We start from the raw sequence: 12,952 nt of genomic DNA on the forward strand, positions 1-12,952 counted from the left end.
CTGCAGTGAATGGAAACAAAGTTTGCCTATAGCTGTCTTAAAAGAAACAAAACCAAAGAGAAACCACAAAACCTCCAAAAGGATTTTTTTTTAAATTTCCAAAACGTGTCTTAGAAACCCTAAACTGAGTCTCAGGCATTTTCAAATGAATTTAAAATGAGTAAGAAGGATGCTAGGGAAATGGCTAAATGCCTCACCAACTTCAGAGACCATAATCTGTGGAACAAAATAAGTGTTTCTCAATAACTTTTTTTTTTTTTTGGTAATTAAAAAAACCACTAAACTTTTTTTTTTTGGCTGAAATTGTAAAGGACAAACATATAATCAGAAAAAAGTCCCCCTCCCAACCACAAGAACACAAGCACCTGTTAAAATACATAAACGTTCAAGTAACATTAAGGTTACAAATGTAATTGCTCAAAAGTCAAGAAATGCAAATGATAGACTTGAAAGCACAATTTTAACTCTGCTCCCTCGAAAGACTGCCCCATGAAATATAGACTTCAATACTACAACACTTATGCATGTTTTTAACTCTGAGCATGATGACAGTCCCACTAACAGCATGCACTATATTTGTTTTCATTCCTGGACACTTAAACTAATGTCTTATTACAATAGTCCAGTACATTGTAACTGATGTGATGTCAGGTTCTACAGCCCTTAGTAACTCAAATAATTCTCATGCAAGTGATCCCAGCTGAAGTGAACTCGATTACTCTGGGGAGCTTGTATTACATGAAGACTGAATCTCCTATGTGCTCCCATAATACAAATAATAAGCCTGGTTCCCCATGATCTCTTCCCCAGCATGTTGCCGTTTGCACTCATGCAAAATGATGTGGTGGCACTGTGCATTCACAATTATTCAAGGGAGTTGTATTATAAGAATATATTGTATTTTATGATTTCTTCTTTTACTACATCTTACATTGCAGTGCAAAGGATTTATTTTTCATAAAACAACTTTATAAAGAGATTTAAAATTGAAAAATTTCAGAGCACTGGAAGCACTTTCTTAAAGGTACTGTGAACCTAACTTCACTACTATAACAATGTGTACTGAGTTTACTTGTACCCACTTAGGTCCAAACCCTGCAAAGACTTACACATCTGTTTAACGTGAGCAATAGGATTGAGGTCAATGGATCTACTTGTGTGTAGAGCTAAGCACGGACGTTAGGATTTGCATGATTTGGGCCTAAGGTTGCCTGATCTTCCTTAACACTCTATTTACTGACTTTTGAATATATACATTCTTAATGTTAATTTCCCTGTGGAAACCATAAAAAATCTAGAGTTATTAATTTTAATATACAAGGCTCTCTTTTGCAGAGTGCAGAAGAAAGGACCTTCCTCTTTCCTAAAGAGCTAAAAGTTTTCAATACATGCTCTGTGTTTGCATTGAAATACACTTTAAAATAAAACTTGGCTATACTGCAAACTTTTCTATGCAAATACTAGCTATAATGCTACTTAGTACTGCAGCTCTCTACATTAGCAAAAATTATTTACAGCATGCTAGGAGCTTTGCAGACGTGTAAGAGAACAGGTCCCTGCTCCAAACAGCTTGGTCTAAGGGACTGATCCTGCAAACACTTATGCACATAACTAACTTTACAAATGCAAGTAAATCCACTGAAGTCAGTTGGACTATTGATGAGAAAGGCTAAGATTTTGTCAGGGTTATTTTTAGTAAAAGTCACAGGCAATAAACAAACATTCACAGAAGCTGTGACTTGTCCGTGACTTTTACTGCTGCAGCTCCATGATTTCTTCTGCCACCCTGATGGCTGGGAGCTGTGGCGTTCCCCCTCTGCCCAGGGCAGCTGGAAGCTGCAGGGTGGGGACCATCCACCAACGGTGGCTGACAGCTGCAGAGTTACCATATTTCCCAAAGAGAAAATAGGACACCCCCACAGCCACTCGCCCAAGGCATCCTTCCTCCCTGTGTGAGGCTGTTGACCATCCTCAGGAGTCTGTTACCTCTTGCTGGAACCTTGCAGGGGGGCGCCTGTCCCCACAACCCTGCCAGGGCCCCGCTGGCTGCCAGCTGGAGTCCCCACACTTCCTGGGGCCAAAGCAGAGAATGTCACGGAGATCTCTGGAAGTCACAGATGATGTGACTTCCATGACCTCTGTGACATAAACCTAGCCTAACTTATATAAGTAAGTTACTCATATGTGTTAGCATTTGCAAGATTGGGCTGTAAGTGGGGGCTGTTCACTTGGCCCACAGTACCCAATCTCTTAAACACAGGTGATATTTCTTTCATTGGTTCTTCAAGATGCAGGGAATGACCGTAAGTGGCCACCGAGTTTGGGTGCTGAACCTGACACAGCTTGCCTCTGATTGTCAGAAATGCTGAGCAATGGCAGCTACAACTAACAGTTTGCTGGTGCTTGGCAATTCCAAAGCTCAAGCACAGGGTGAGTCAGATTCAACATCCAAATCCAGTGGCCACTTTTGAAGCATTTGGCCTAGATGTCCATAATGCCTACAAATACCCCTTTGTAGGATGTGTTAGTGAATAGTTAACAGAGGATGTGAAAGAAAATATGTTTTTTTTACAGCTGGATTCTGGAGTCCTGGTGTATAACTACAGTTCTTAAGTGCTACTGCAATACAAATCATAAATAATAATGAAGCCATATATAGAACAAGATAAAATTATTATTTTTACTATGGTAGTGTCTGGGAGCCCTGTGAGTGGACTAGGGACTCCACACTACTAGCAACTGCACAAACACAGAACAAAGATGATCTCTGACCTGTAGATCCTACAACGTACAATTGCATAATATCTTGCATATGTAATGTATCCGAGCATGTTGTAAATAAAGAAATACATGTAAGGGACACAAGTGGGAAAGAGGGCATCAGAATGACAGTATGTGAAAACTGTGGCCTGATTCACCACTGCCTTGCACTTCTTTGTGTTTTTGTTTACCCCTCCGTCAAATGGGTGCAAAATGCTGCTGCTGTGATTTGGCAGCATTGCGCACCCACTTTACACAGGTGTGACTGAAGACATAAGCTGTGAGGCAGTGGCAAACCAGGAATCTAAGTCAACTTTAGAATGTGCCTCCCTAAGATTTTCAGGCTAGTGTGTAAGTGTAAAGAAAGATACATTTCAATATCTGGCTCCTTCACAATTCTCCTTAACCCCCTCCCATCTTCCTTTCCCCCTCAAAAACACTTCACAGCAAATATTTATAGAAGTATATCCCACAGACATCATGCTCCAGAGAGCACATCCAAACTCTACTATAAAACAATCTTGAGTACCTTTCTACAGCAAATAAAAGGTCTACCCAAAACAATAGAACCCAGTATTGAATTCCGTCACTCCAACTCTGGCAAACAGCTGGGAAACAAAATAAGCGCTGTGCCATGCTAGGAAAGTCAACAAGAAGAGTGAGTTTGGACTAGTGAGAAAAGCAATGTTCACAGTTTTACATGGACGGTGTTCAGATGCTACAATGATGGATAGCAGAACAACCCCTAAAACAGGTGAGCACAGGGCCGCCCAGAGGATTCAAGGGGCCTGGGGCAAAGCAATTTTGGGGGTCCCTTCCATAAAAAAAAGTTGCAATACTATAGAATAGTATATTCCCATGGGGGCCCCTGTGGGGTCTGGGGCAAATTGCCCCACTTCCCCCCCCCCAGGTGGTCCTGGGTGAGCACTGTCCCAGTGAAATCATCTCCCATGTGCCTAAACCTAGGGACCATTAATTCAAGCATCCCAACTCAGTTGCTGTGATGGCGTATGGAGAAAGCTCTGTGAGACAGCTAGGAACCAGACAGACAGCATCTAAGCAATTCCCATAGAAGTCAATGTAAAAAGCTCCCATAAACTTCAGTGGGCTTTCTATCATGCTCAGAAGGCCTTACGCTCAAAGTCAGCACCTGAATTGCCACTGGAAACTATTGCAGTTGTCAAACAGGTGCAACATGTTCCCTGCATCTAACACTGGGAAATAGGCAGCAGAATTTTGTGCCAGCTTTCACTTGTTCTGAGTGGTCTTTAAGCGCAGTCCCATCTAGATCACATTGCTGTAATCCAGTCTGGAAGGTAAAGGCAAGGATTACCATGGCCAGGTGCAGATCTGAAAAAAGTCTGAAGTAGTTAGCCTCATATACATGTTAAAAGTACATTGCCACCTGTAGTTCTATAAGCAAATAAGATACCAACAGGATCCCCAAATTGTGAATCTCTTGGACAAAAGGGGCACATTCCAGTAATGGGAACAGAAACATTACTGATCTCTCTTCTGGATTCTCCTCCCAAAGAACTAGCATCCTCTATGTTTTCTAAACTAAATAGGGATCATACTGCTAGTGTTTCTAATCATTCACAGGTAAATGATGGAAGACCTAATCTCAAACATTGCTTTTTTAACGTGGACCTTAATGTGGGCCCTTTCCATGCAGGTCAGCAAAAGCTATAAAATGGTTTTGTTGCAATTGCATCAAATCAAGTTTCCATGGCCTGTGAGATGGAAGTGTAGTGCTCACATCTCTATCAAGCAAAACATTCTGGTGACATCTCAAAGAGGAAAGCGGACACTATACATGATTATTGTGAAATGGAATAAAGTTACTTATCTAGTTCTATTAATGAGTATACACTATTTATTTAAAATTCCTTATTCTCAACCAGTGGAAGCTAGGATTGGGGGAAAAAATGCTTTTAAGTACTATGTTTTAAACCAGAACAGAAAAGTATCTCCACAAAAGTCACTTACTGTATTAGAGAGTATTAGCATACTAATTTTAACACTTCTTGAATTCTTCCCCTTTAAGATCATATTCTTTAGACATTGCAGGAAATAATGATTTTTCTGAAATTTGCCAAGCTGCCAATGTCGGAGCTTGGATTGAGGCTACTGGCTTTTACTTAAGTAACTTCAGTATAAAAAAATTAAAATATTAAGACTGTTTTGAGAGAAAGCATGCATATATGGGAAAAGAAGGAAGAGAGAGAGATGGGAGAGGGGAGTCATTGCCTTCTACCCTGAAGGCTTTCCCCTTCATCCAAAACTATCACAATTCTTAGATAATTTTTTCACCTCTTAGCTCAGCCACTGCTATTTGCTTTCCCCTTCATTTCACGGCCCAATTCAAAATCACTTACCCCTTCTATCCTCTTGCTCCAACATAGCTCATGAAGTTTCTTTTATATATAATGCTTTTCCTTTGATGCATGACTCAAGCATCTTAATGTATCCTCAGCCCTGTGAGGTAGAGAAGTTTCTATTACCTCTCTCTCTCTCTCTCTCTCTTTTTTTAAAGGGGGAACAGAAGCACAGAGAAATTAAGTGATTTGCTCAAGATCTCAGTCTGTGGAAGAGCTGGAGACAGAACCATGATCTCCTCTCTTCCAATCCAGTTCCCTAAACATACAGTTATTGTCTCTGTTATAGATTACTTGTCTAGTCTTCTATCCCTCTACACGACCTTGACACTGACAGTGCAAGGAACTTCTCGTCAGAAGCTCCAATGAACCTAGAAATGCTTTTCTTTAGCTCTATTTTATCAGCTCCACTTCTCAATTTCAGCTCTCTGAAATCATCTTTCCCCTCTTGCCCTTATCTTCCAATCACTTTCACACATGCTTAACTTGAAGTCAAAAGGGATTACTGCCAGGTCTAATGTTAAGCAGGAGCATAGGTCTTTGCACTGCCAGGGACTTCGTTTTTCTCTCCCTGCACACTTTATTTCTGAAACTATCATGCAATTCTGCAAAATGTGTCTTGTGGGAGATACAGTTTATTATACAGCATATGAGTTCAATATGCAATTTGTTTATATAACTGCCATATCATCAATTTCTTAAGTTATATATAGAAAATAAGTTCTATTGTATCATTTTAATGCTGTAAAACATTTTGACGGATACACTTTGTTATAACTACTGTATGGTAGCTTATCATAGCTATACCATTACATAGGTTATCAATGTATTATGAATACAAAAGATACTATTGTATTATATAAATCTGTCTGCCAAGCATGTTGGGAAAATATAGTTGATTCAACAGAAACACTTACTAAACAGACAGAACTAGCACATGTGATGATCAAGGCTGAGTGCCAAACAGTATTGCCAGTTCTCACAATTTTCTTCTAAGTCTAGCAATATTTGGATTTTGCAAGGTCTAGTCTTAGAGAATGAGAATCTCAGCAGTCATTAAAAAATGGTTTCTAGCCTTCACGGTTGCAGAGAAAAGCTTGAAAACATAAAGTGCATACACCTGAAAAGCTCAGAAACTAGATGCAAAAGACAAAAAGAAATCAAAAAGTGTTTAAAATAATTTCTCATGATTTTCATTGTTAATATTTATGATTATCTGAGGGCTGCCGCATGATTTCCCAGTGCTTGGGGTTGGCAATACAGTCTAACTTCCATGACCACCTCTTCTTTTCCTCATACCTTTTTCAAATTTCTTCTGAGCTGACATTTTCTGCACTTGGTCTCAGGCCAAAGGTGATGTTTGGGTGGAAAGTTTGTATAGGACAATTAATCAGGTAACATGTTACAGACAGTGTTGGTTATTCTACAAACACGGGTATACAAAATAATCTTATATTGTAGCATTTAAATTTACACAGCTTGTGGGGAGGGCAGGGGGTTTATTATGAAACTGTTGCAAAACAGAGTGTGTTGTAAAAACAACATTGTTGTGTACAGAAAATAAAGCTGTGGTGCTTTCTGTGCATATCTTGGGCTCAGCAGCGCATGTGTCTGGCAGGGACGGTGAGAGAGATTTAAGTGCTTCGCAGTCCTGAGGCTCACAGTGCAGGTGGAGTGTGGTGGATAGTAAGGGACTGGGTCCCTTCATGGGCGGGGTGGAGTTGAGAGTGAGGGAAGGTCTTCCCCTGTCTCTCTCTCCGGGCAACAGTGTGGGAGAGAGATACGCGCCAGTCAGTGCAAGCGTGCAGGGGCAGAAGGAAAGGAAGGTCTACCTCTGTGCCTGCTGCTCACAGGTGCAAGAGCTGGAGCTTTCCTAGGCCCCAAGCTGGCAGCATTGGGATGCAAATAAGGCGGAGCGCGTGCTCCTCTCCGGGGGGAGGGATTGTTTATGGAACCTCCGCCGGGAGCCACGCGCCGGGCGTACGAAGCTGCCAAGCGAATTCCCCATTGGGTGGGAGGAGGCTCGGGAGCAGCGAGGCGAGGCGGGGGGGCTGTTGTGTGTGTGGCGCGCGTCGCGTCGCGTGCTGTTCCCGGGGGCTCGCGAGCGGCGGCAGCAGCAGCGCGTGTTGATAAGGGGCAGCGCTGGGAGGAACCTGCTGCAGAAGCGCATTGACAGCGCGCAAGGGAGCAGGGCTTGAAAGAAGGGGAGGGGGTGGGTTACTGAAGCAGCAGCGGTTTGGGTTGTGGCTGAGCGGGGCAGCGCCCGGCTCCACGCGCTGGGCACACTCCCACTGTTTGCAATTAAGGAGGAGGAGAAAATATTTGGCTGGGTTTTTTTTCCCCCTCCCAAAAAAACCTATTTTTGCAAGTTTTTTTTCTTGCAAACTTTCCCCCACTTGCAGCCCTGCCCCGGTCACCTGCCCCCCAGAGGCTGAGGTAGGATAGATGCCCCAAGATGAACGGTGGGCCAATAGCAGCTGCCATGCAACAGCCTTGCCCCAGTTTTCCCTTGCACGGATGCGGCGCCGGTTCCTTGGGGATGAAGTTCCAGCTGATGCCAGGTGCAGTCTCCTCCTCGGTGCAGCAGCAGCTGGTGGCCGCTAAGGGCCCGGCTCAGAACCCCAGCTCGTCCGCGGCGCGCTGCAAAGGCTCCAAGCGGCGCTCCGGCTCGCCAGAGCTGCTGCGGTGCAAGAGGCGCCTGGCTTTCCCGGGGCTGGCCGGGCAGCCGCAGCCGGCTGGGGGAGCCGCGGCCGTGGCCCGGCGCAACGAGCGCGAGAGGAACCGGGTGAAGCTAGTGAACCTGGGCTTTCAGACCCTGCGCCAGCACGTGCCCAACGGCGCCGCCAGCAAGAAGATGAGCAAGGTGGAGACGCTGCGCTCGGCCGTGGAGTACATCCGAGCCCTGCAGCAGCTGCTGGACGAGCACGACGCCGTCAGCGCCGCCTTCCATGACGGCCTCCTGCCTCCCGCGCGGGCCGCCCCCAGCGGCGGCTGCTCCTACTCCTCCGCGTCGCCCTCCTTCGCCTCCTCTTCCTCCTCCGGCGGCCGGGAGGGCAGCTCCGTGCCGGGGTCCCCGCACTCGGCTTATTCCTCGGATGAGAGCGGCTACGAGGGGGCGCTGAGCCCCGAGGAGCGGGACCTGCTGGACTTCACTAGCTGGATCGGGAGCTACTGACCTCCGCCGCAGGTAAAGCGATCGGTCCTACCATGTACCACCCCCGCCCCCCGCCCCAGTATTGCACTAGGTGCAGCCCTACGCAGTTGCAAGAATCAGTTGCCCTACACTGGTCAGTTGCACTGGCTGAATGATCTAATTTAGCTATTAGGTTGCATTGCCAAAAATAAAAAAAGTTTCCTCGCAGAAGTGAATGAACTTGGCCTTTCAGTCATCTCCCTTAACAGGAAGACAGGGAAAACGTTGGAGTCAAGTTTAATCAAATGCGGTCCTTGAGTTCGACTGCATAAAAAAAACTTTCCCCCAACTTTTAGGTCCCAGGTGAGTCACCACTGGGAATAGCTGCAACCTGAATAAGACATCTGGTTGGTTTTGAAAATGGGAGTGGAGTAGAGAATGAAAACTTTCAGACTTGAGTGGCAAAAACCCAAAATAAATGAGGAAACTTAATTTATAGCAGTCATTTTCGGAGGGAAGGATAGAGTGGAGAGGCTACATGGGCATGTGGGGCAAGTTCTACTTGTACTTTATAAGGACAATAAATTACTGGCATGTCGTTTTGTGGAAGAGATTTAAACTGCACCGATATTGATTAGTGTAGACATGTGGCCAGGCAGGAAGCTGTGCATCTCGCCCAGGAGCTGGGCAGAGTCTGTTAGTCACATGCTGCAGTGCTAATGGCCCTTTTCTCTTTTTCTTTGTAGCAGCCTTGAAAACAGAGATGTGCCGGACCTCAGTACCTCATTGTCCTTGATGCCTGTTATGATGCAGCAGAAGAGCAAAATGGACTCTTCTTACTACATGTTTTCTACCTTCAAGGAGCCCTATTGTCAAGGTCTTTAAGGGACTGGGCTTTGGAACCTACCTAACAGGGTTCCTACTTGGAACAAAAAACTGTGTTTCTTAATTTTTTTTAAAAGTGCAATTATATAAATAGGTTATAGGGACTATAGGGACCAATTTCTTTAACTGCTGTTGTACAGGAGTTTATGGTGCCCTCCAAGGCTTTAATTGCCAGTGAAACGGTTTGGTATACTCATGTTTCAAGTGATAGATTGAAATCTACCAGGCTTCCAACTTTTAACAGGTGTACTACTTTTTTATTTGGGAGGGGTGAAAAATTAACATTTGATGCTTCCTTTTTCTGAGTGGGAGGGAATTTTTGTAATGTCAAAGATTCTATTTTACATGTAACTTGAACTGCCTATGGGAATGCTATCAATATGAAGACTTATTTTTGTACAAGAAACTTTAGAAAAGAGGAAAGGGAGGAGGAGTTGGTCTAGTAAATCCAATCCCCTTGTTCCTTAACACTGCCAGCTAGAATGTTTTGAGAACTTCTACAATTTAGATAATATTTTTTCCAACACTTTGCTAAGGACCGTAAAAATTATGTTTTGTCTTAAATGTGGTCCAAGTCTTGTCTGGTGTGAAGGTTCACTTATTTGAAAACTGAAGTTTAATGTTTTGAAGGCATTTTGTATGCACTTGCAAGGGTTTCTTAAGTTGTACATATGCAGTTTTTAAAGAGTATTTTATGTAAATTGACTTTATAAATAAAATCTATTTATAAGTGGCTTCTCTAGTTATAGGATACACATTTCAACCATGTCTACTTACAAATACTTCCCATTTTGCATATGGAAGACATGGGAAGAACGGTTAATCAGGAGAACACTTGTATGGTAGCAAATCATTACATGGGGCCAGATTGCGCATGCAGAAGGGGAATGAGGGTAAAACAGGGAAACAATTTTTCTGCTATTTTTCCCACACTATGGCCAGACATATTCACAGTCCTTATGCTTAGCTGAGTGTAAGAATGTTGCACGTGACTAGTACTGCTAGGAGAACTAGCCACCCAAAAAATCATGGAAAGGAAGTGAGATCATGAAGGGGCCAGCATGCTCCACCCTTTTAAGGAGTGATGCAAAGGGGATCTCTCTGGGATGCCTTCTATCTCCCCAAGATGTAGTGGTGCAGCTCTGCCCAACCTTCATTGTGGTGTTTGGCCAAAAGGCACAATATAGCTCTAAGCAACTACCGGAGACAGTGGTTTTCTGAGGTCTCCATTTGTCCTGGCCCTGGTTAGATTCTGATATCCTTACTCAAGTTGATCGATACCTTTGAAATCACTGCCCAGCGTGGGGGGTAATCCAAATCTGGCCAATGTTAACTGAAGTTATGTAAAAGGATGAGTATACCATTTCTTAATACTCTTATTCAGAGGTAATAAACACCATTATTTAAGAGTTTCAAATGAGTAAGTATTGCAGGTTTTTATAACCTCATCTAAGAGGTTTTTTACTTCTGGGTTTATGCTGAAGGCATGTTTCAGTGGAAGCATGCTACAGTTCCCTTCAGCTGTTGGGGAAGATTACTATGAATCACAATGACAAATAAGAAGCAAAGGGGGCTATGAATGGGAAAACAAAGGCCCTTATTTTCCAAATATAGTGGTAGCTAATTTAATTCAGTGAACTGTAGCAAAATGGAACAGGATATGCTGACTAAACACAGAACAAACTTCAGAAATTTAAACCAACTTACCTTCCAAAGGCCATGTGTATAGATCCTCCTTACTCCATTGGAGTAAGAAGTGCATACATCTTGTGATTCAAGGAAAAGGCAATAGGAGGATACAATTCCACCTCTCTCCTATTTTATTTCAAAGCACTAACTAGGATAGTTTGTATCATACAGTGTATCATCCCAGGGTATGTGTGTTTTTACCCTCAGTCCTAACAGATGAAAGCCCAGTGAGGTTAAGGGTTAGACTTTAAGAAGGCCAGAGCACCCACAACTCCTTTTGAAGTTATAAGCTCAGGGCATTTTAGCATCTTTTATAAACAAAACAGCAAATGGGTCCTACCGTAAAATTTTCAAAAGCATTTTAGTCTCTTAGGAGCCTAATTTCCATGGAAATATAATGGGACTTGTATCCGTAAAGCACTTTTGAAGTATTTCCCTTGTGACTTGTCAGCACCACACAGCACACCAGTGCTAGAACTGAGAAGAGAGCTTTGCCTGGCACGCCAATCCCATAACTAGACCTGGGGGTTGTGAATCAATTTTAGGGCTGAGGGTTTACAACTTCCATCCCTTTTCCTCCCTTTCATTTAAAAAGAATTGTATTTCTAGCTCTTGTAGTTACTGCAAAAATATGAGCCAAGCATAAACTGATGCAGGGATGCCTGTAAACAGTCTGGAACAATAGCTCCAAGACAAGTTTAGGGGGATCACGGACACCCCACTCTCCTCAGATTACTTAAATGAGGTGAGTCCCAACTAGATCCTGGCAGGGGTTCCAGCATGAAAAGGGTGGGTAACAACTGGTCTAGAAAACTTTAATACTGTTTAAAGAAGGAAAATATGCAGCCATTAAAGTGATTGATACCAAAAAGCTATATTTGAATTGTTAATTTAGTATTAAGTCATTTATTGCTTTTAGAACACTAGATCACTGAGATATTGCTGCAGCTATATTAAAGCTGTATCAACTGCAACAATAGCAACATTTGTTAACAATAACTAGTGAGAGTGCTAGAATGATGAAATATTTAAGCGATCTATAGCTGTTCAATGGCCTGGATTCTGAATGGAGCATATGGTCAACCTCCCATGCAATTTTATACCATCAACCAATATTTTAATAACTACTAAGTGAAGAAAGCAATTTTCTGGGTAAGCTATGGTTGAATCTACTCAAGAACAATCTGGTGTAATTTTCAAGATGATCCAACAGAATCATCTTGAAGATACTATTGAACATAAATGAAAAGCAGAAGGAAGGGCCAGAATTTGAAGTGAGAAGGGTCCCTCTATGTTTGGCAACTATAAAGAAACTCCCGACAAAGTTACTTGAACAAAATAAATAGTTCTAAGTCTTTCTACTGATGAGGAAAATATATTGGAAGATATATTGATGCTGGCTTATAGAAAGTTTTAGGGAACTGAGAAAAGATTTTTCTTCCCAGCCTCAGAGTATGTGAATCATTAGAAGAGGATATTGTTTACTTCCCAGTGTAGCAAGTTAAGAAAATAGCATTAGAAGAAAGAACAGAAAGAATGCTTTTATGTATAAGCTTTTTGAAGAAATAAGATGGAAAGAATGTGCCAAATTAAAAAAAAAACCACTAAATTAAGCCACCTCTAAACCTTCTTTCTGCCAGTCATTTTAATCTCAAATGAGACCTAAAGGTACTTTTTAGTTTAAATTCACAAACCATACAGGAAACATTACAAAAGCACCAAAGTACTCAGATGACTTCACTCTACTGTTAACAGCTTTATACTTTCATGTAAAAGTCCCGTACATTGTATCTGCCATCTTTTATGTAGGCACTGAAAACACATGGGTCATCAGTTAATGTTTCATAGGAGAGGGAACAAAATATATTTCTTGTTCTCTGATGGTTCCAGTGGGGGCAAAAAGACAGTGTATGGGATTTATATGTAAACCGGACAACAGAAGGGACTTTGTTAGCTATGCACAACTGCACTTGATTCTACATTTCAATCTCTGCTGCCAACTAGAAAGTCTTTGGAACTCTGCCTACCCAGAGTGTTCTAGACTTTAAAGATCACCACAAGTCCTGAAAGTTACATATGTTAAGTGAAAGGTGCCAGAATGAGAAAA

At 42.5% G+C, this 12,952-nt stretch overlaps 1 protein-coding gene across 1 annotated transcript; it reads left to right on the forward strand.

Moving 5' to 3' along the window:
* The first annotated feature begins 7,593 nt into the window (after positions 1-7,593).
* ASCL2 (achaete-scute family bHLH transcription factor 2) lies at positions 7,594-9,307 on the forward strand. The gene is made up of 2 exons (XM_030562623.1): positions 7,594-8,325; positions 9,018-9,307. Exon 1 carries the CDS (start codon positions 7,594-7,596, stop codon positions 8,311-8,313), a length of 720 nt encoding a protein of 239 aa, XP_030418483.1. The 3' UTR covers positions 8,314-8,325; positions 9,018-9,307.
* The last annotated feature ends 3,645 nt before the right edge of the window (positions 9,308-12,952 follow it).

Source organism: Gopherus evgoodei, chromosome 4, assembly GCF_007399415.2.
Source record: "Gopherus evgoodei ecotype Sinaloan lineage chromosome 4, rGopEvg1_v1.p, whole genome shotgun sequence".
In the NCBI taxonomy this organism is placed as follows: domain Eukaryota; kingdom Metazoa; phylum Chordata; order Testudines; family Testudinidae; genus Gopherus; species Gopherus evgoodei.

Bases quoted from the DNA above. Each gene is read 5' to 3' on its own strand.
- ASCL2 (XM_030562623.1), top strand. From the start codon at position 7,594: ATGAACGGTGGGCCAATAGCAGCTGCCATGCAACAGCCTTGCCCCAGT.